Below are 21365 nucleotides of genomic sequence, written 5' to 3'. Positions count from 1 at the left end.
CTTGATTTAATATAATAGGTTAGATTTTTTTATCACTTCTACATAGACCAATCATTTTTAGGTTGTATTTACCGTGTTTCTGCCAAACTCTAATTGGGTCTTATTAATTGTTTATTTTTTACTTCCATTTTATTTCTTGTGTACATTTTAATGGAGAAGATGGCACAGCAACATTTCCATTGGTTTCTAATAGAAACCTAACGGAATTACTAATTAATTTTTCATGTAGGAGTTAAGATGATGGATTATTTGATTTTGTTAGTTCAGGGACCAACTGTATAAATAATTGAATAATGTTACTCCCACCAATAGTGGTCGGCACTGATTATTTGATTTTCCACTTAATGATTAAGGAAATATTTTTTGTGAATTTGTATTTATTTTAATATTTAAAAAATCTTAAAAATATTTAAAAAGAAATATTACTCCCACCAATAGTGGTCGTCACTGATTATTTGATTTTTCACTTAATGATTAAGAAAGTATTTTTTATGAATTCGTAATTTTTTAATATTTAAAAAATATTTTTAAATACAAATTCAGTGGCCACTCCCTATGAATGTAACATCGTCCCAAGTAAATTACCAAAGTCAATCGCCTTTACCCATGCGTAACGCCTTCATATACAACAACAAAATGGGTAAATTTCTTTGTCGATTATGATTTTTGTTCAAAAAATTTTATAGAGTTTCTGTTTTCATATTATTCATGGAAGATTTTGATTCTCTCCCATTTTTGGATCTCAGTGACTCCATAAAATGACTATAATATATAAAAGAAAAAATTTAGTTACAAGTACAATTATGTACTAATATGTGCATCAATCTAATGCGATTGGTCAAAAAGTAAATTTTATTGAAAACAATGCTAATTTAAATTTTGAATATAAAGGAATTAGTATTGATACACAGATTAATACATAACTTTACTTGTACGTAATAAAACTTATAATAAAAAGATCCATAAGTAATTCTAATTTTATTTTTTATAAGTAGTAATTCTTAATTTATAAGTCCTCTTATTTAATCCATTTTTTCTGTTCCAAAAACAATCAAAGAGCATTAAAGAACAGGTACTAACAACATGGATCATGCATCACGATGATGATGCTGATCATCAACATGGTATTAACAACACGAGATCATGCAACAAGAAGTTGCCAATCCCTAGTGATCATCCTCCTCTGTTAAGTCTTGCTTAACAAAACTTCAAAGAGGAATTAGGGAATTTTATTAACAAATCCCAACCCGATAATGGTAATTAAGATTCATCTAGAGTACCATGAGAAGCCGGCTTGAACGTGAGATCCAATGCATAGTTGTTGATCACTACTGCCACATCTTATTGTTTCTTGGCATGCCTTTGGCAGAAGGTTTTAATTCTCTCAAATCCATCTTCAAGAGCTGAAGGATCAACTGCGAAGGTAATGCGCAACCAGTTCTTCATTCCAAGAGCTGCCCCTGGAGAAAATAAGCAAATCAAAGTTACTGGTGTCTAACTATTAGCAATCAAAGCATTCTAACAAAACATTACTTGGCAGAAACTTCTCCTCTCCATATTTTTAGTCGCAGTACAGATTTTGTTTTTACAAGTCGCTCGCCTTATGGATTATTAAATATATTATGCTAAAATCTTGCAAATCTGATGCTAAACTTTTACCAACTAGATTGATTATGTCTGAATTATATATGCAGGTGGATATTCTACTACCAGCCCAAAAACTTGAATGCTGATTAGTTTTTATTTTCATTATTTTTCTCTTTGAAAAAAATGATCAATACTCAAGTCCCAATTAATGTTATATAATTAATCGATTTTGTATAATAGCATTCGTCCATCAAAGTGGAGAAGCTAATAGAGATACTTGGTTTTTGTATTTCATTCTTTTATATGTACCTTGTATCTACATGATGATTAAAAAAAATTGTCCAACCTTCTTTTTGTTGTTGTCAATTTTAGTACATATTTGTTAAGTTTTGATCTTGAATGTTTATGGTATTGTTTGTATTCATGATAAGGTACACAATTTGCAAAAATAATAAAACACAATCAACCTTGTCTTCGTTATATACACCTTTAATGGGCTATTCTTTGAAGTAGAGGATCATAGATGATTTGGTACTCGGGACTTTTTTTTGTATTCAAGTGTGAAGGACAATAATGGGATCTTGCAGCTGTAGGGATTGCATGTATATAGTTCTTGTAAAGGCAAAAATTAACTAGGATTAGATGACTATATATATTATAAGGCTTATCTTATCATTATATTTGAAATTATTGGATAAATGTAAAATAATTATTGATTTAACTCTAAACAATATCGAGTCTATCTAGAAGTCTTAGAGATTATTTAGATAAGTCATTAAAGTAAAAATCGAGTCCAGAAAGATTTGTATTTACCCAAAATGAAAGCTGAACAAAAATCAGTCAATGTAGAAGAGAGTTATTGCGAAATATCAGCAATTCGTCAGGAGACGTCCTCGTGACAGATTTTATCCATTAGCAGAACCATACTTCAATTGGAACTCTTTCCAGATTGTTTATTTAATAGATCCTATTGGTTAGGATCTATGGAGATTTAGATCTACATATTTTCTAGAACACTTTCTAGTGCATATTTTGGTAAGAAAATTCCTTGGTGAATTTTCATATTTGTAATATCTCATTGTGTGTGATCGTGCTTCAAGTGTGAATGATAATTGATTGGATTTCAACCACTGGAGTTCCAAAAAAGAAGTCAATAGTTTAAAGATCGCTAGAGATTCTGGCTGCTACTGCGGTAAAAAACAAATGAGTCATTTGTCTAGACAAATAAGAGAGTCAAGTTATAAAGGTTTTGTACTTGAGAATTACTTGTAATTAATTTTTAAACAATAAGATTGATTTTCCTAAGTTTGGTTGTCCCGTAAGATTTTACATTTAAATAGTTCTTTAAATGGTTTCCCTTCATAACCAATCATTGTATTATGCAAGGTACTTGAAAAATTTCAATTGGCATCAGAGCGTGGTTCACTCGTTCGAGTGTGATCCGAGCCATTGTAAATCATGTCGACGTCATTATATATTCCACCACACTTCGATAGGAAAAATTATGCTTATTAGAAAGTTCGTACGAGGGCTTTCCTCAAGTCTTTGGATAAATGTGTATGGCATTCGGTTAAATAAGGATGGACTAAACCCGTGACATCTATAGATACTTGGACTAAAGATGAAATCAGCAATTGCAAATGGAATGGTAAATGACTTAACGCTATTTTCATAGCGGTATCCCCCGAAAAATTTAAAGGAATCTCCATTTGTGAGATTGCTAAAGAAGTTTTGGATATTTTGGAGGTTACACATGAAGACACAAGAATAGTAAAAAAATTGAAATTGCAGATGCTAACCTCAAAATTTGAAGAGATTAAAATGTTAGAAAATGAGAATTTTAATGATTTTTATGTTAAACTGAATGATATTGTGAATTTCAAGTTTAATCTCGACGAGACAGTGGAGAATTCAAGAGCCGTGAGGAAGATTTTGAGGTCTTTACTTGAAAATTTTTTACCCAAAGTTACTATTATTGAAGAAAATAAAAATTTGAATTCAATAAGAGTAGAAGAGCTGGTAGGTTCTTTACAAATATATGAATCTTCGTTTCCTCAAGCAAGAAAATAGAAGTCCATTGCTTTAAAAACTATAAAAAAAAATTATGAAGAAAATTTTAACAATGAGGATATAGATCTCATAGCAATAAAGTTCAGAGAATTCATATTTAATAAAAAGTCTAATGGAAAGAAAAAAAAAAGAGGTAAATAATTTTCTACAAAGAATAATTATTTTGAAAAATGAAATAAAGAAAAATATGAAAATAATGATAAAGTAAAGTACTATGAATGTTGTGGTTATGGTCACATAAGAATTGAATGTCCAAATTTCAAGAAAAGTAAAGGAAAAGCATTGAATGTCACACTTAGTAAAAGTTCAGAATCTGAAACTTCAATTTCATTATCTGATGATGACAATTCTTTTGTGGCTTTTTTTACTGTTGTTAATATTTTTCTGATATTGGGCTAACAAAATCTGAAAGTGACGATGATGATAGTAATTCAGAGGTTGCTCTAGTTGTGACTGATAAGTTTACAAGAAGCCTATAATGATCTATGTAAAGAAGTGATCAAATTAAAGAAACTCAACAAGAAACTGAATAATAGATTTACTACTGTAGAGAATGAGAAAAACAATCTTTCTGAGGCATTAAAAATTTCTGGTGTTGAACTATCAATATTAAAAGATCAAAATGCTGCATTAGAAAAAGAATTGAAAAAATTTCAGGAGCGCAAATAAAAAATAGCAACACAAAAATTAGAAGAGATATTAAGTTTTCAAAAATCCAACTGCGATCGCACGGGTTTGGAGTATATGACATCCCAGGATATGGAACTTAAAAACTCATCATCCACTGCTACTTCATCAAAAGATATCATTTTTATTAAAGGAAGTCAACATGAAGAAGCACCAAAGAAAACTGTGTCTAAAACTCATGTTCAAAGAGACTCACATGATAGATCAATGACAAAGAAGCCCAACCAAGGTAAGTCCAAAGGTAAGTTTATTCCTACTTGTTATTATTGTGGTGTTGTTGGTCATATAGGGCCAAATTGCTTTAACTTGAATAAAGTGAAGAAAAATGAAGGTAAAAGAAATCTAAAAAGAAAAAGAAAGTCTAGATAATCAAGTTTGTGATATGAGTCAACAAATCAACTTTTTAAGTCTCAAACTTGGTGAACTAACAGATTTTTGCTTTCAAAATAAAGAAAAGATTATACAAAATGGTGTTGATAAAAAAAATAGACCAAAATTTAGAGCAAAGTGGGTGGTCAAAGAAAATGTCATGTCACATTAATTGATAGGACCTTTTATATATTCTTGCATTCATTGCATATCATTAGTCTAGGATATGCATTTTATTTTTCTGTTTTGCTATTATGTTTCTGTTTTTCAGTTTTAAATAAGAAAAATATAATATAAAAATTTTTTCTAGTTTGGTTCAAAGTTTTTCTTTAAGGAAAGTCCATATTTGATATGTCAAATTTTGAGCACTTGTATTCCCACATGGTAAATTCTTGAACCTATTCATCTCTCTACTTTGTGCATACTAACCCTAGGAGTCATCTTGGTAAAGTTCATTTTCAATGCACAGTGAGGAATTTGTATGTATGTATATTATAATTGAAATTTATATTGGTTATTAAGATGCTCATCATAGAGGGAGTTCATGCCTTAAATTGACTAATACTAGTTGAACCTAGTACATTTATAAAGAGCTCTCCTCTTGCCAAATACAAAGAATTGATCCATATAAAAAAAAAATTGGCGTTAAATCATTGCAAAAAAAGACTAACACCTTACACAGATCTATCTCTTTAAGTCCTTATAAAAAGAATCGTTGCGGTAAAAGATGAGCAACAAAAAATGGACATAAAAAAAAAGGGTTGTACAAATTAGTGTTTAGAGGAGATGCTCATGTATCTAGGCTCTAGCCTAAAGTTTGACTTTTAGGGTGAGTAATGAACTCTTCTGAACATCCATAAGAAGAAAATACTTTGAATAATAGTACCATAAATATGTTGAAGAATAAAAATAAAAATTGTTATGATATAAGTGTACTCACTCACACACTTACATGAACTTTGACATTGATGATCTTATGAGGAGTAAACATCCGTAGTAATTGTGGCAAATGAGAGGGTGTAAATGATCATATTTGTTTTGTGATATACACTATGGTTGAACTAAGATGAGGTTAAACATGTTACTTGTCTCTTCTTTCATTCATATATACATATTTGTTTTAAAAATTATTATTATTATTATTATTATTATTATTATTTTGTAATTTTTTTAATAAAATATAAATTATTTTTCTTTTTTAGTCAATATGGGATATTTGCCTAAGTCTGGGACTTGGACTCTAAAATATTAGCTGAAGTCCCAGCGGGACTCTAAGACTTATGGCATGTGCAAGTCACTTACGTGACTTAAGTTTTTTTTTTTGGTTTTGAACAAACCCACATCCAAACCCCTCCCCCCTCTCTTATTTCCAGCCATCTACACGGGACTTCAACCACCTCCCTCTATCTCCGTTTCTCATGAGCCTAGACGTACACTCTTTCAAACCTCTATCTCTTCCTAAACTTTCGGATTCAGAGGCAAATATCCTATTATTTTCCACTTCCTAATCAAGGTAAGTCATCTATAGTGTTCGAAATTTTCATTCTCTAGGGCTAGGATTGATTTTTTTTTTTTCCAGAAATATTTTATAGAAAGTTTGATTATGCGACATGTTGGCTTGGATTTGAGTTTGAGTTGCCTAGATAGCGACTAGATTGCTCTTTCCGAATCTTGTTTGCATGTATTGATGACAATTTTTGAGTGGATTCTTGGCCTTTGTCATTCGTTTTCATGGTATGTCCACTAAGTGTTTGATTTTTGGTGTCAACCAAGTTGTCTCAATCATTTACTCATTATTTGACACACATTCATGCTCATACATCAGGTGCATTTATTCCATGAAAAGTTGAGACGCATGGGAGTTGTTCATTATGTCTTGCTTAGTGTCTTCATCTTGGCACACATATTTGATATTTATTCTCTTTTGTGTTTTATCAGATTAGTGACAAAAATGGAAAGTATTGGAAGAGGAAATTAAATTTTGGTATTGTGAAATTTAGAGGGAGTTTCAATAAGTGCGTTGTTGAGTAAGTGGGAGTTTAATGAATTTACCGAAAATAAAAAGGTGGAGTAGCAGAATATTGAGGGGAAGAACTATATACTTTAGGGGGAGTAGCAGAATATGGAAGGGGAGAACTCAGTACTGAACATGGTTATTGATGATGACTAGAACATTATTTTTGTAGGTTTAGATTACGTCTAACCTTTGATTATTATTGAAACTAATTTCAAAGAGTATTGTGATGACCCGTTTTTTAGGGTATTTTCGCTGAAATGGTTGTTTTTATTTTAATTAATATATTAGTTATTTATTTTAATTTATTTGCGTTCTTAAAATTTGTTTTTAATTTATTTGATGTTGTGTTTTATTTCTTTAAGTTGTTTTGTGGTTTTTAATCCCTTTTCGGCGGTTTGTTTTGTTTTCCCGAAGTAAGGATTGGACCTCATTTCTTTTTTTTGCATCTTTTTCTTTTTTCTCTTTTTTTTCCTTTTTCTTTTTCCCTTCTTTTCTTTTTTTTCCTTTCTTTTTCTTTTTTCTTTTCTCTCCCCCGCGTCCGAACCCCCCCCGGAGCTCTCTCTCTCTTCCCTCTCCCTCACGCCGGACGTCCCTTCAACAGCCCAGACCGCCGCCGTCCGGCCACCGTTTGGCCCACCACCGGTCCCATTCTCTTCCCCTCCCTCCGGCGCACCACCCCTCCGAAGGCCACCCCCAACCGGCCGGCCGTTTGGCTGGAAAAGCTCCAAGAAAGGCGCACGGATTTTGCTCCGATCCGCCGCCGTCGCTCCACCTCCGGCCACCATTTCTTCACCACTTCATCACCGACTCCTTGCCGTCCTAACCCACCCATTTCCGGCCTCTAACGACCACCGGAACAGCTCCTACGAGCTTAGTTTCCGATTTGGGTTTTTTGGCCATTTTCCGGCGATTCCGCCGCCACCCACGGCCGTTCATCACTTCCAATAGCTTCACAACCATCCATAGACCATTCCCTATCAATTTCGTGTCCTAGTTTGTCCCCGTTCAAAAGTGAGTTTTTCAAACCCACGGCCGCAGTGAATTTTCACTGTGACGTTGCTTTTCCGCCGCCGTTTGCAACGCCGCTTGTTTTCTAAAATTACCGTATAGCGCTGTAAGTATTTTCCAAACCCTATTCTCATATTTAAATATATATCGCTCATTCAATTTATTTATTGTTGTTGGTTGTTGATTCCGGACTGAGTCCGAGGAGTTTCGGGGGTCGGATGGATGGAGGACGGAGTTGTCTGTTTAATTGTTTTATATTTTTTGATGATTTTATTATGCATTGTTATGGCATTGCATGGTGCATGCACGTGTGTTTGTGGAATTGTGTGAAAGGCCTGTGTATTGGCGTGAGTGGTTTTACGGGTGCGTGTGTATCACGAGCCCAAGCCGGGATGGGTTATTATCTCGGTGGAGCTCCTCTGCTCACTCGGGAGCGGAATAAACTGAGTGATGTCCCCTGAGTTGTCGCTAGACGACGGGAGCGGGGGCTAGGGGTTGCTTGGCTACGAACGCGCCGGGCGCAGAACCGGGCATCGCCCTACGCACCGACTCCGTGGCCCTTCGCTAGTGAGGGCTAGAGGATGCTTGGCTACGCACGCGCGGGGCGCGGAACTGGGCATCGCTTGTTAGGTGTCACATGCGTGGTGGTACTTTGCGGTGTGGCACTGGAGCCAGGGTGTGCGGATGACCCCTAGGGGAGGTCATGGTGCACGCGGTTAAAATTTGGATAATGGTTTGAGAGGCCAAATGTGACTTTTGGCGTGTTTTTCGGAAAGGATGTGTTTTTGGGCCAAATGAGTTTTTTTGGCGTGTGTGGAAAACTTGTGTTTTATGGGCTTTGTGCATTGGGCATGTTTCATGCATCTTGTTTGAGTTTTATGTGTTTTTATCTGGTAGTGTTTGGGTTTTACTTACCTGCGGTACCATTCTTGGTTCCGTAGCTTTTGGTGCAGAGTTAGAGGACGAAGAGGAGGAGGCTGAGCCCGAGGATGCGGCTCCGCCGGGTTGCTGATGTTATGCTTTTCTTTATGGTTTTAAAACTGTATTTGTATTTTTGTAATATTTTATTATGTATGCTTTAAACAGCTTGTATTACGTTAAGAAAAATTCTGGTACTTAGTTATGACTTTCGTTATCCGCTGCGTGTTCTTTCGTGCACATTTGTTGCCTTTGTACACACTTGGCACCCGTCGATAGGATGGTGACCCGGGTTGTCACCATCCGGACGTCTCGATTTCCCCGTGTTCGGGCGTGGGGATTTGGAGGCGTCACAAGTATTCTATGTCATTTTTTATCATTATTGTATTAAGATTTTCTTCACAAGATCTAGATCTTGGTCTGCTATTTGTTTTGGTTTTAGGTACACAAGACATTCATCAAGTTGATTTTGTCACCAATCCGCCAAATTGGGAGATTATAAAGGCAAAAATTGGTTAGGATTAGATGACTATATGATAAGGCTCATCTTATCATTATATTTGAAATTGTTAGAGGAATGTAAAATAATTATTGATTTATCTTTAAACAATGTTGAGTCTATATAGAAGTCTTAGAGATTGTTTAGGTAAGTCATTGAGGTAAAAATCAAGTCCAAGGGGATCTGTATTTATCCAGAATGAAAGCTGAACAGAGATCAGTTAATGCATAAAAGAGTTATCACGAAATGTCAGCAATTCGTCAGAAGACGTCCTCGCGACAGTATCTATCCGTTAGCAGAATCCTACTTCAACTGGAACTCTTTCCAGATTGTTTATTTAAGAGACCTTTTTTATTAAGATCTGTAGAGATTCAGATCTACATATTTTCTAGAGCATTTTCTAGTGCATATTTTGGTGAGAAAATTCCTTAGTGAATTTTCATATTTGTGATCTCTCATTGTGTGTGATCGTGCTTCAAGTGTGAAAGATCATTGATTAGATTTCAGCCACTGAAATTTCATAAAAGAAGTCAATAGTTTGAATATCGCCAGAGGTTCTGACTGCTACTACTGTAAAAGAAAAATGTGTCATTTGTCTGGACAAGTAAGAGAGTCAAGTTACAAAGGTTTTGTAATTGAGAATTACTTGTAATTGATTTTTAAACAATAAGATTGACTTCATGAGTTTGAGTACCCCGTAGAGTTTTACCTTTAAAGAATTCTTTAAAAGATTTTCCTTCATAACTAATCATTGTGTTATGCAAGTTTATTTATTTTCTTTAAGTATTTGATTTGTTTAATGATCATAATATTGAAATCTAACTAATTGTTCAAGAAAATTAGTAGATAATTTCGTGGTTTACAGGAGTACTTGGGGAATTTCATAGTTTGGCAATTTAAAAATCTGTTTTTCTTTTAGATTCCTGCCTTATATTGGCGTTTGCAGGACAACATTGGTGTTTTCCTAGTGTTGTTAGAGTTACCATACAGTTCTAGTGTTTAGAAAAAGTTTGTTAACCTAGTAAATGAAATGAAGATTAGTGGTGAGTTTTATACAGTTTTAGTATTTGGAAGGAGTTTGTTAATCACAAATTGAATCTCTTTAGAAAGAAGATCTACGCCAAAACTATGCGCAAAGAATCAAGCTGACTTAGAGGATACCCAATGTGAATTATATACTCTCATGCTTTAAGTAATATATATATATATATATATACATTTGACACAAAATTTTAAGTTGATGGAAATAGTTCAATCTAATCATTTAATTGATATTCTAAAAGAATATGACCTTAAATCTTTTAACTATTACACAATCCTTTATTTCTCTGTATACATAGTTGACAATCGTTACATTATACCTAATAACCTCTCTTAATTTCTTTTCGAAATTGTTGGCTTTGCTTACGGCAGAGCTTATTTAATTTCGAAATTGCTTTATTTTGTTGGGTTAATGGGAAGAAGCACACTGAGAGTGTCAGCATGAAACATGGATAGGGATTAATATGTGTATGGAACGAGTATATAGAGAAGCTAAATGTTGCCCGGATGTTAATTAGTGGTGTAATAAACTGGAGGGTGCACCCCTTGGTTGCATGTAATGGCTAGACGTGGCCAAAAGGCCAGCATTGGGTTACAACTTGCATTGAGTGAAAATTTTCTCTCAATTTGGATCTCTCTAAAGTGTGTCATCAAGGCTGTGGGTCATGCGGGTGTAACCTCATAGTGGGCTCCACCCCATCACCAGGAGGAAGACAAGCTAAGGTATAGCCATCAAAAAGTTTGTGGAACAATGCCACCCTGATCACTGCCGTATTTGAGGTATTCCACCGCACCGTGCTCTGTGATAAAATTTCTGATATTGGTATCAGAGTGGTCGTTCGTTTTTCCCAGTCTTTTATTTAATTTAATGCCCTGTTTTTCTAGATCCCCCTTTTCATCCTCCGTCATGGCTGCTAGAGAAGTGCCAACTGCACCTAGCTGTGCTGCACAAGCCGTTGTGGTTTGCACCTCGCTGGAGGATGCACCTATGGGTGCTCCACACCTCAGTGCGTTGTACACCTGTGGGTGCTCTGCACCTCAGTGGTGCATGGACCTGAGGATGCTGAGCACCTTGGTGCAGCGCATACCCTCATTGCTTACTGAGGTGGTGCAACGCACATGAGGGTGTTGCCCCCACGGTGCAGCACACACCACAGAGGTGGTGCCAGAGTTTTGAAGTTTTTAAAGATTTTTAAATTTAATAGCACGAAATACAAGAAAAAACAGAGACCTTCATGGGAATCAAGTAAACAAAATTTAGGCTTTCCTCCAGCACAAGCAACACTAAAAACCTCATTGCATACCTGGTAAAATAATAACTGATTCCTCTTTCGCCAGCTTGAGACAAAATTCTACATCATCATTAATGTCTTCCAATAATGAAATATTTAGCTTCACCTGTGAAGAAATCTATAATCAACATCTTAAATTTCATTAATTTATGCCACAAATATGTCAAACACGATGTCCTTACCATCACAAACATGGATCCCTCTGGTTTGTTTGGGCAAGTAATGCAACTGATTTCCTTAATTCTATCACAACATGTGTATGCAGTGACCCTAAGGGTGTCAATAGTTTTTGAAAAGAAATCCTCCCCAGATTTTTCAAGGATATGTGGAATCGCCCCCTGATACATAAACAACCACTGTCACATTTCAAGAGAAGGTAGAGAAAAACACAAATGACTATAGTATTGTCCTGTTATGGTATCATCAGAAGTCTGGAAGAAACTGCTGGAGAGAGAGGAACCCTATATACAGATGACGATGATAATTAGTTGCAATACTGTTGCATTATGTATCAGGCAAAACATCATTCCATAGGAGTGAATGAATTAAACCATTTGCATTCCAAATGCACCGCATAATTATGTTTTGTTAAGATGAATCTTATTTACAAGGAAAAGAATGTTATCCAACACAAAGGAAGTACATAAAATATCCTGACTGGCAAAAGAAAAGTGATAAAAATTCTTGAAAAGAAGAAATAGAAAGTGCAACACTATTTTGGGGCACTATCCAATGGTAGAAGATATTAAATAGAAAGGTTTGAACTCAATGCCGATCTCTTCCAATCCTCAAAGTTACACGCATTTCTTTCTCTATAGATACCAAAATAAGCTGACAGGCTTATTCTCAACAAAAGTGCAAACTGATGACCACCAGATATTTCTTGTATATCACCACATACCACCCATAATTCTGCTGAAGAGCCATTTAGCTGAAACCCTAAGGATATAGCAAACTCACCGTTGGTTTAGAGATAATAGGGGCTTTACATAGCATTATTCCTCTAATCTGCTATCGAAGGAAATTCTTCTCTATTGTCATTTAGGTAAATTTACTTCAACAGGAATTCAGGACAAAGATACATATGAAGTTCTAAAAATGCTTGAAAGATGAAAAACTGTTGCATTCTTTCACTACAATATGATTTCTTAAAACACAAAAAAGAAGTTTTTACAAACCTGAATAAACGTTGGTGGACCAGATGTCACCTCGAGACAGCCCATAATGCTTTCTATAACCTGAGGGGGAAAATTGAAATATGTGAATATCCTATACATCCGTCTTTTGTTATTATCATCCAATAGAAGTGTTAACATACATTAAGAAGGAGAGAAAGAGGGGGGGGGGGGGGGGGGGGGGGGGGAGGAGAGAGAGAGAGAGAGAGAGAGAGAGATGACCCCCAATTTTTGAAGGATGCCATTAGGATCACATGTCACTAGCCAACCAAGTCGCCAACCTGGTACTAGCCATCTCTTTGATATAGACCCCAGAGTGATGACAGGCACTATTGATCCAAATGCTCCCATTGGCACAAATGGGTTTGTTCCAAAAGTGAGGTGGTGATAAACTTCATCGGCAATCACCAGAATGCCCAGCTTTCTTGCTGTCTCTGCAATCTAATATTCAGAAATTGACCATCATTAACATTAAAATGAAATTTCAACCACAAAAAAGGTTGAACTTAAGAAAACTCATGCTTACTATAAAAAGGCAATAACATGAGCTCCAAACTGTAAAATTCACCATTACTGGACCAGTGCAAACTTTATAGTTTATTCCACTTATGAGTTTAATGCATTCTCAGATGTAATTTGACTTTACGGAAAAAGAAATTGTGATTCAAATGATGAAAAGGGGATTGCAGTAAATATTGAGGGCTAATAACTGACTATTCTGTAAACACCTTGGCTTAACAGGAAATGTTTTGGATTAAGATTAGAGTATATCTTGCCCTCTCAAATTAGTAAATAAATCATATTTAAAAAAAAAAGAAGATAAGAAGATAAGAAAGTAAAATGAAGCTTTAACCTTACCTTCTTCAAATGTTGGTGTGTATAGACAGTTCCACAAGGATTGCCGGGGTTTATGATGACAATGGCAGTGGTATTCTCATCAGCAAGGGCGTCAACACTCTCAAGATCAACCTCCCAACCCTTTTCTGGATTAAGATCAAAATGACGGACTTCGAGCTGTAGAGATGCCGCACAAGCCTCATAGTATGGGAAGCCGGGTCTTGGAAGCAGAATGTTGGCACCCGGGCAGGCTAGAACTTTTAGTATTACTTCAATGGCTTGAATGCATCCAATTGTGAGATAAACATCATCCGGTGATAATACATATGGAAGATCACAAGACAGATAATCTGCTATGGCCCTGTTAGATTTCAACCACCAAAGAATTAGATGAGACTATATGTGCAAATAAACCTCATGGGTTTCACATTTCTCTCTTTCAAAATAGTGCATAAGATTTTCATCTCGCATGGTCAGTTTAGCAGAAAGAAGAACTCAGCTTTCTTTCCTTTTTTTTTCCCCCCTTTCTCGCGTATTCATAAGATAAGATCAAAGCCGTTCAATTTCTAAATAGGATTACCAATCCATAACTTTTTGAGAAAACCTAAATATGAATAACTAATTTTCTCAATCATAGAATTGCTAAAAACCTAACTATTGATCCAAAAACTCTAAGATTGTTGGATACTAATTTGGTTAAACTTTCAACCCTCAAAATTATAACATTCCATCACACTTCCGAATCCGACGTCTAAGGTGGTAGCCATTTCCTTTTTGGCAGCTCCACTCATCTATTAGTATTCAATGACTTAACACTAAACCCATATATGATAACAAGGCATTATAATCCAGCCTATAGGTCGCCCCCTCCATGACTTGAACTAATGACATGGTCATGCTCTTATACCAATTGTTAAAAATCCAATCATTAATCCAAAAATTCTAAAACTATTGAATACTAACTTGGTTAAACTTCTAACCCTCATCATTGTAACAAGAATTAACTAGTATGGTAGTTTGAAGTCTTTTTTCTTTCCATTTTCGAAATAAGTGAAACTTAATCGTCTAGTTATTATATCAGAAATTTGTGAACGCTGATGCGATTGCAAAAATATCATGGATCAAGAGGTGAAATAATTTTTTTTTTAAAACATGTAGTCACGAAATTACTTGGAGTATCTGTGTTTCTTATGTAAGTTAGTTCTGGTATATATTCCCTTATTTTTTATTTTTTTTTCCTTCAACATTTGTTAGATATTCATTACAATCAGACTAGATGAAATTACCCAAGTATCCCTGGTTCTACATGTTAACGCTCAATACAAACAATACAAGTTGTTCGCATCGATTAGTAACCAATATATCTTAATAACATTAACACACTTATTTGGTTACGAAGGAAAACTCTTTGAAGAACTCTTCAAAAATAAAATCATACGGGATAATCAAATCCAGGAAAGTCAATTCATTGATTGTGAGAACTACAAGTAAACCATTTACAAAACCTTTGTAGCTAGACGCGTTTACTCAAGACATGTGACCCGTTTGTCTTCTACTGCAGTAGGTAGTAAGAACCTCTGACACTCTCCAATCGTTGCCTTTCCTACTGGAATCTCCAATGGTTGAATCTCGAACAAAACAACTCCCCCTTGGAATATGCTCTCCCTTAATTCCACGAACTGAGCTTCTTGGAAAAAATCATTCACACTGGAGTTTTCCTTTGCACGATCCCTTGAAGTTCTACCCAGATCCTCAAGCTCTCAATTAATGTAAATATGTGCAGTTCAAGTCTTGAGAATAAACCTTCAGCCGACTCCTCTATAGATATGTAATGCTGTCATTGACTAGGAGAATAACTCAACTGACAAGTTTATCCACTATACCAGTCAGATACATTTCTAACAACTTGCGAACACCTCGAACTGGATTATCCTTCTGGATTGCATTGAGTTCAGATCAGCTTTAGTTTCTTCAATACGATTTACGTCTTTATCTCTTCAACTAATACTTAGACTCTAAACATACTTAAGACTCTTGTTAACTCTTATCTTATAAGACAAACAAGATGTGATAAGAGTTTCAATTCTTATACTTATTCTTATCGGATTACTAGAGTCCAATTAAGATTACATTTATTCCTAACATCATACGCATCTAATCCTAGCCAAACATAAATTACATTTACACTAGATGTATCTTATGAGCTCCCTATTTGGTTATAATAAATTGGCTAGTAACTTCTATGAATCAAAAGCCTCCACCAAAACTAGTCGCGGGAAAATATGATATATATTGTAGTGACATATGTTAGTTTCTAATAAAAGGAAAAACAACATGTCCATAATTACGGGAAGTGTTTTCTTTGTTACAGGTAACAACTAATGGCTCTTCCTCTTTTTACCATTTTTTCTCCAGTTTATATTCGTCACATTAAATGGTCAAAGCAAATAATGAAAGTGATAACCATGCAGAAAAACTTTTACTTCATTGTTACCCTTTTCGTTGTTTTTTTTCTTTTTCTTTTTCTTTTTCTTTTTTACGTTTATTTCCCTCTTGGGCCTCATACTGTCGTGCAAAGTTACCAATCGACTTTTCATAAATCTGGTGCATGCGAAGCAATTACAAATGATAATACGAAACTACATAATAGTTGGCAATTTTTATATGAGCCCTTGTGCTCATCATCTATACTTCACATATCATACATGATTTTTTTTTTTTTTTTTTTTACTATTGCTAAACTAAAAGAATTATTCTATTTATCACTCATATGTCATATATTTTGTAACGAAAAAATTAAAAATAAAATAAAAAAATCATATATGACGTGTGATGTAAAAATGATTAGTAAAATTTTTCTTTTTATATAAGAGGAATTCTATTTAGAAATTTTCTTTTTAATACACCAATATTACTGAAAGTTTTCTACGTCAACAATTTTAAAAAATTATTGATATTTTTTTTTAATTTAATAGGTCTGCTTTTAAGCAATGTGCTGTATGGAAAAAGGTGGGACTAGCAAGCCGTCTAACATTTACCGTTGGCGTATTGCTAGTGTAAATTTTTCTTTATTTTTATTTTTTATATATTTTTTAATATATTTAATTATTAAAAAAATTAAAAAATATACAACTTACTTATTTATTAAATAAAAAAATTAAAAATGATAACCTGAGTTAAGTAGCATTTTCCTTTTTTTTTTTAAAAAAAAAAAAAGTTCCTGCATAAGATAACCGTACGGCGCTTTTATATGTCTGCCGACGTTCATGCCAATGTGTCTTTTGTACGTGCATCATTGCTGGCCCACAACTGTTTTGTATAGGAAAGTAATGGAAAGAAAATTAGCATTACCCTAGCTACGTCTTCCCGGTAAGCTTAGGGCTGTTTGGAACACCTAGCTACCTTTATCCGGCGAGCTTGGTATTTATTTTGAAAGAAACTATTCTATTAATATGATTTTTTTTAATTATTTTATTATTATTTATAAATTAGTTGAGATAATTTTGCTATATAAAGAGAGCCTAAACCTGGTTTAGATGTTTAGATGATGTCAAATTATCTATAAATAATAAAAAAAAATTCTAAATAATGTATAGATAATAATAAAATATTCTAAACAACCTAGCGACCTTTTACTTGACATTAAAACCATCTTACCGATAAATAGAAGAAGAACGTTCGAAAATCTTCCGAGCCATAGACAATGATATCTCAGTAAATGGAAGAATTACCTCCTTGCCGGAAGAATACCAAATGTCGGCGTATATGAGTTAAACTTAGCGGAGCGGACAGCATCAACAATGGCATCTTCAGCTACGGGGGTTGTTCGGAAGCAGGGAAACGGGGAGGGGTCGCCATGGCCGAGAGGCACAGTTGGCCTAGGATCATCCTTGTTAAGGTTTCCGATTAGCTTCATGAGAGTGCCTCGGACGGTGATTGCCGACTTCGCTTTCAGCCTTTCGTTCACCCTAACACGCCATCTCTCAGTCCCGTTTTCCATTTCTTGGTTTCGGGGGGGAGGGGGGTTGGTGGAGGCTCAGTTGGTTGGATGTGCAGTAAAAGCTAAGATGGATCAGAATCCTTTCAGAATAAATCCCCTTGTGCACGTGGAATGCTAACCGATAGTCCACTCCAAAAGCAGACTTGTCCAGATTTTTTTTTTTTTTTTAAATTAGGAAAAATATTGAAAATAATCATTATTCACGTCACATATTTTATAAAAAATATCTATATATCTTATAAAAAATATTTTTATACCTATACTTATATATAAAGTGCGAATCCGTTTAGAATAGTATTTTTACTTTTGTTTTTTTTAAATTTTACCCTTGATTTTATTTGAAAATTATGGTCAAGTTTTGTTTTTTTCTTCTTTTGCCGACAATGGTTTCGGTCTTTTCACATTCTTACCACCCAACCTTTTTACCTCTACATTATTTCCGACTTTGCCCCCATGTTCTATTGATTAGTTTGTTATGCCTGTTGTCGTTTTACTTCACCGACTAAATATTATTGTCTTTTAACACTTAGGATCTTATCCCTTCATCTGCCACAAATTTAAAACTCATTTCGAAACTTCATATTTGCATTTCATTTCATTTGTGTTCTATATTATATTCTCACTTTCTCAAAAAAAAAAAAAAATTGCCATCTTTTAGATGGGTGCTACTCCTCAATCTCCGACAATTGAAGGTATGCTTCTTATTCTTTATTCTCTTCGGTATTGCATGAATGAAATATTTCAATATATATAGTTACATATCAGCCAAAAAAAAAAAAAATAGAAACAGAATAAAAACAATGTTTGCACATTCACATCTGTAGTTTACAAAAAATATCCCCAACCAAAAAAAAATCAAACAAATAAAACAAATCTCATCTTTGGTCTTCTAATTTGCTAGCACTTCACGAAAGAAAACGACCAAAGAATGTTTTGACTGAGATTTAAAAAACAAAACAAAAAAACTTAGTGGGAAAAAAAATGCCGAATAACAAGAAGAAAAATAAAAGAAATCAAACACAAAAAAACAACTTCAACCGAAAATAGAAAAAGCGTAGAAACACAAATGGAAAGGAAAAAATTTTTTTGGTCTAAAAGATGTGAAAGATGCAGAGGTAATGTGACGCCCCCAAATCCCCACGCCCAAACACGGGAAAATCGAGACGTCCGGATGGTGACAACCCGGGTCACCATCCCGTCGACGGGTGCCAAGTGTGTGCGAAAGCAACATATGTGCACGAAAAAACACGCAGCGGATAACGAAAGTCATAACTAAGTACCAGAATTTTTCTCAACGTAATACAAGCTGTTTAAAACGTACATAGATAAAATATTACAAAAAAAAAAACACAAATACAGTTTTAAACAAATATAAAGCATAGCATCAGCAACCCGGCGGAGCCGCATCCTCGGGCTCAGCCTCCTCCTCTTCGTCCTCTAACTCTGCACCAAAAGCTACGGAACCAAAAATGGTACCGCAGGTAAGTAAAACCCAAACACTACCAAATGAAAACACATAGAACTCAAACAATATGCATGAAACATGCCCAATGCACAAAACCCAAAGACACAGTTTTCCACACACGCCAAAAACCCATTTGGCCCAAAAACACATCCTTTCCGGAAAACACGCCAAAGTCACATTTTATCCGTATGCACCATGACCTCCCTTAGGGGTCATCCGCACACCCTGGCTCCAGTGCCACACCGCAGAATACCACCACGCATGTGACACCTAACGAGCGATGCCCAGTTCCGTGCCCCGCACGTTCGTAGCCAAGCATCCTCTAGCCCTCACCAGCGAAGGGCCACGAAGTCGGTGCGTAGAGCGATGCCCGGTTCCGCGCCCGGCGCGTTCGTAGCCAAGCAACCCCTAGCCCCCGCTCCCGTCATCTAGCGACAACTCATGGGACATCACTCAGTTTATTCCGCTTCCAAGTGACCAGAGGAGCTCCACCGGGATAATACCACATCCCGACTTGGGGTCGTGATACACACGCACCCGTAAGACCACTTACGCCAATACACAAGCTTTTCACACTATTTCAAAAACACACGTGCATGCACCATGTAATGCCATATCAATGCATAATAAAATAATCCAACAACATAAATCAATAAAACAAGCAACTTCGTCCTCCATCCATCCGACCCCCGAACTCCTCGGACTCAGTCCGGAATCAACCAACCAGCAGATTAATTAATTGAAAGAGCAATATATATATAAATCTGAAAATAGGGTTTGGAAAATACTTACAGCGCTATATGGCAATTTTAGAAAACACGAGGCGTTGCAAACGGCGGCGAAAAAGCAACGTCACAGTGAAAATTCACTGTGGCCGTGGGTTGTGAAAAACCCACTTTTGAACGGGGACAACCTAGCGCTTGGGATTGATAGGGAATGGTCTAGAGATGATTGTGAAGCTATTGGAAGTGGTGGTTGGCCGTGGGTGGCGGCGGAATCGCCGGAAATAGGCCGGATTTCCCAAAAAGGAAAGCTAGCTCGTAGGAGCTGTTCCGGTGGTCGTTGGAGGCCGAAAATGGGTGGGTTAGGACGGCAAGGGACCGGTGATGAAGTGGTGAAGAAATGGTGGCCGGAGGTGGAGCGACAGCGGCGGATCGGAGGAAAAACCGTGGAGGCTTTAAGAGGGTTTTCCGGCCAAACGGTCGGCCGGATGGGGGTGGGCTTCGGTGGGGTGGTGCGCCGGAGGTGGACGAACCGAACGCCGGTGGCTGTGTCGGCCACGCCGGTCGGCGGCGGCGATCTGGGTTGAAGACAGCTCCGGCCGTGGGTGAGGAGAGAGAAGAGAGAGAGAGATCGGGGGGGTGGACGCGGGGGAGAGGGAAAAAAAAGAAAAGGAAGAAAAAAAAAAGAAAAAGAAGAAAAAGAAAAGGAAAGGAAAAAGAAAGAAGGAAAAAGGAAAAAGAAGAGAAAAAGGAAAAGAGATGTAGGGAAAAGATGAGGTCCAATCCTCATTCCGGGAAACAAAACTAAACCGCCAAAAAGAGATTAAAACCCACAAAACAACTAAAAGAAATAAACACAACATCAGTTAAATTAAAAACAATTTTAAAACGCAAATAAAATAAAATAAATAACTAAAATATTAATTAAAATAAAAACAATTATTTCAGCGAAAATACACTAAAAAACGGGTCATCACAGGTAATATACATCAAACGGCGATGAACGAGAAAAAAAAAAGTGGACGAAATCAAATTCAAGAAAACAAAAAGTATATTGGAATGGAAACTGAAAAGCCCTAACAACACAGATCGTAAAAAAATAAATCTATTATAAAGATCTGAAATGCAAGGAAAAAATAACATAGATCGAATATACATGAAACGCAAGAAAAAAAAAATTTCCTACATTAATGTAACAACAAATTCAAGAATCTGTTCAGATCTGTAAATAAATGCAAGAAAATAAACCCAAAAAACGTTAAGAACACAGATTTAAACGCAGAAAAAATTAAACAAAAACAGAGCATCAAACCAAACGAGTAAGAAACAAAAAAAATCAAACCACAAACTAACAACTACATAAATCTCAGCAAAAATAGATGAAAGAAACAAGAACTTGCACTGCAATATAGAAATTCGGCATATCTGAGATAGAAATTAAGAAGGGGCGTAGATGAGAGGAAAGAAGACGGAAGAACGAGAAGGAGAAAGGTGAGAGAGAGAGAGAGAGAGAGAGAGAGAGAGAGAGAGAGAGAGAGAGAGAGAGAGAGAGAGAGAGAGAGAGAGAGAGAGAGAGAGAGGGGGTGGCCGAATGAGTGCTGAAAGCATAATGATGCTTTTATAGTGTTGGGCGTAGGGTTAGCGTTAGGACAACAAAAATATTTGAAGACCCCAAGTA

The 21365-nt window shown here is 35.7% G+C and overlaps 1 protein-coding gene across 1 annotated transcript; it reads right to left on the bottom strand.

Moving 5' to 3' along the window:
* Nucleotides 1-963: 963 nt before the first annotated feature.
* On the bottom strand, nt 964-17576 carry LOC122307496 (tyrosine aminotransferase-like). Its single transcript, XM_043120406.1, has 7 exons — nt 17232-17576; nt 13522-13861; nt 12886-13104; nt 12667-12726; nt 11671-11826; nt 11501-11594; nt 964-1460 (listed from the first exon to the last, which is right to left on the bottom strand). Exons 1-7 carry the CDS (start codon nt 17498-17500, stop codon nt 1342-1344), a joined length of 1257 nt encoding a protein of 418 aa, XP_042976340.1. The 5' UTR covers nt 17501-17576; the 3' UTR covers nt 964-1341.
* Between the last annotated feature and the right edge of the window lie 3789 nt (nt 17577-21365).

This window comes from Carya illinoinensis, chromosome 4, assembly GCF_018687715.1.
Source record: "Carya illinoinensis cultivar Pawnee chromosome 4, C.illinoinensisPawnee_v1, whole genome shotgun sequence".
In the NCBI taxonomy this organism is placed as follows: domain Eukaryota; kingdom Viridiplantae; phylum Streptophyta; class Magnoliopsida; order Fagales; family Juglandaceae; genus Carya; species Carya illinoinensis.
The sequence above is the reverse complement of the archived record's forward strand: the minus strand, read 5'-3'. Positions and strand labels throughout refer to the sequence as shown.

Excerpts from the sequence above, each read along its gene's own strand:
- LOC122307496 (XM_043120406.1), bottom strand. The coding sequence starts at position 17,500 with ATGGAAAACGGGACTGAGAGATGGCGTGTTAGGGTGAACGAAAGGCTG. Across the intron at positions 11,827-12,666 it reads GTCCACCAACGTTTATTCAG|GGGGCGATTCCACATATCCT; the intron begins GTTTGTAAAAAC and ends TTTATGTATCAG. Across the intron at positions 1,461-11,500 it reads ATCAGTTATTATTTTACCAG|GGGCAGCTCTTGGAATGAAG; the intron begins GTATGCAATGAG and ends TATTTTCTCCAG.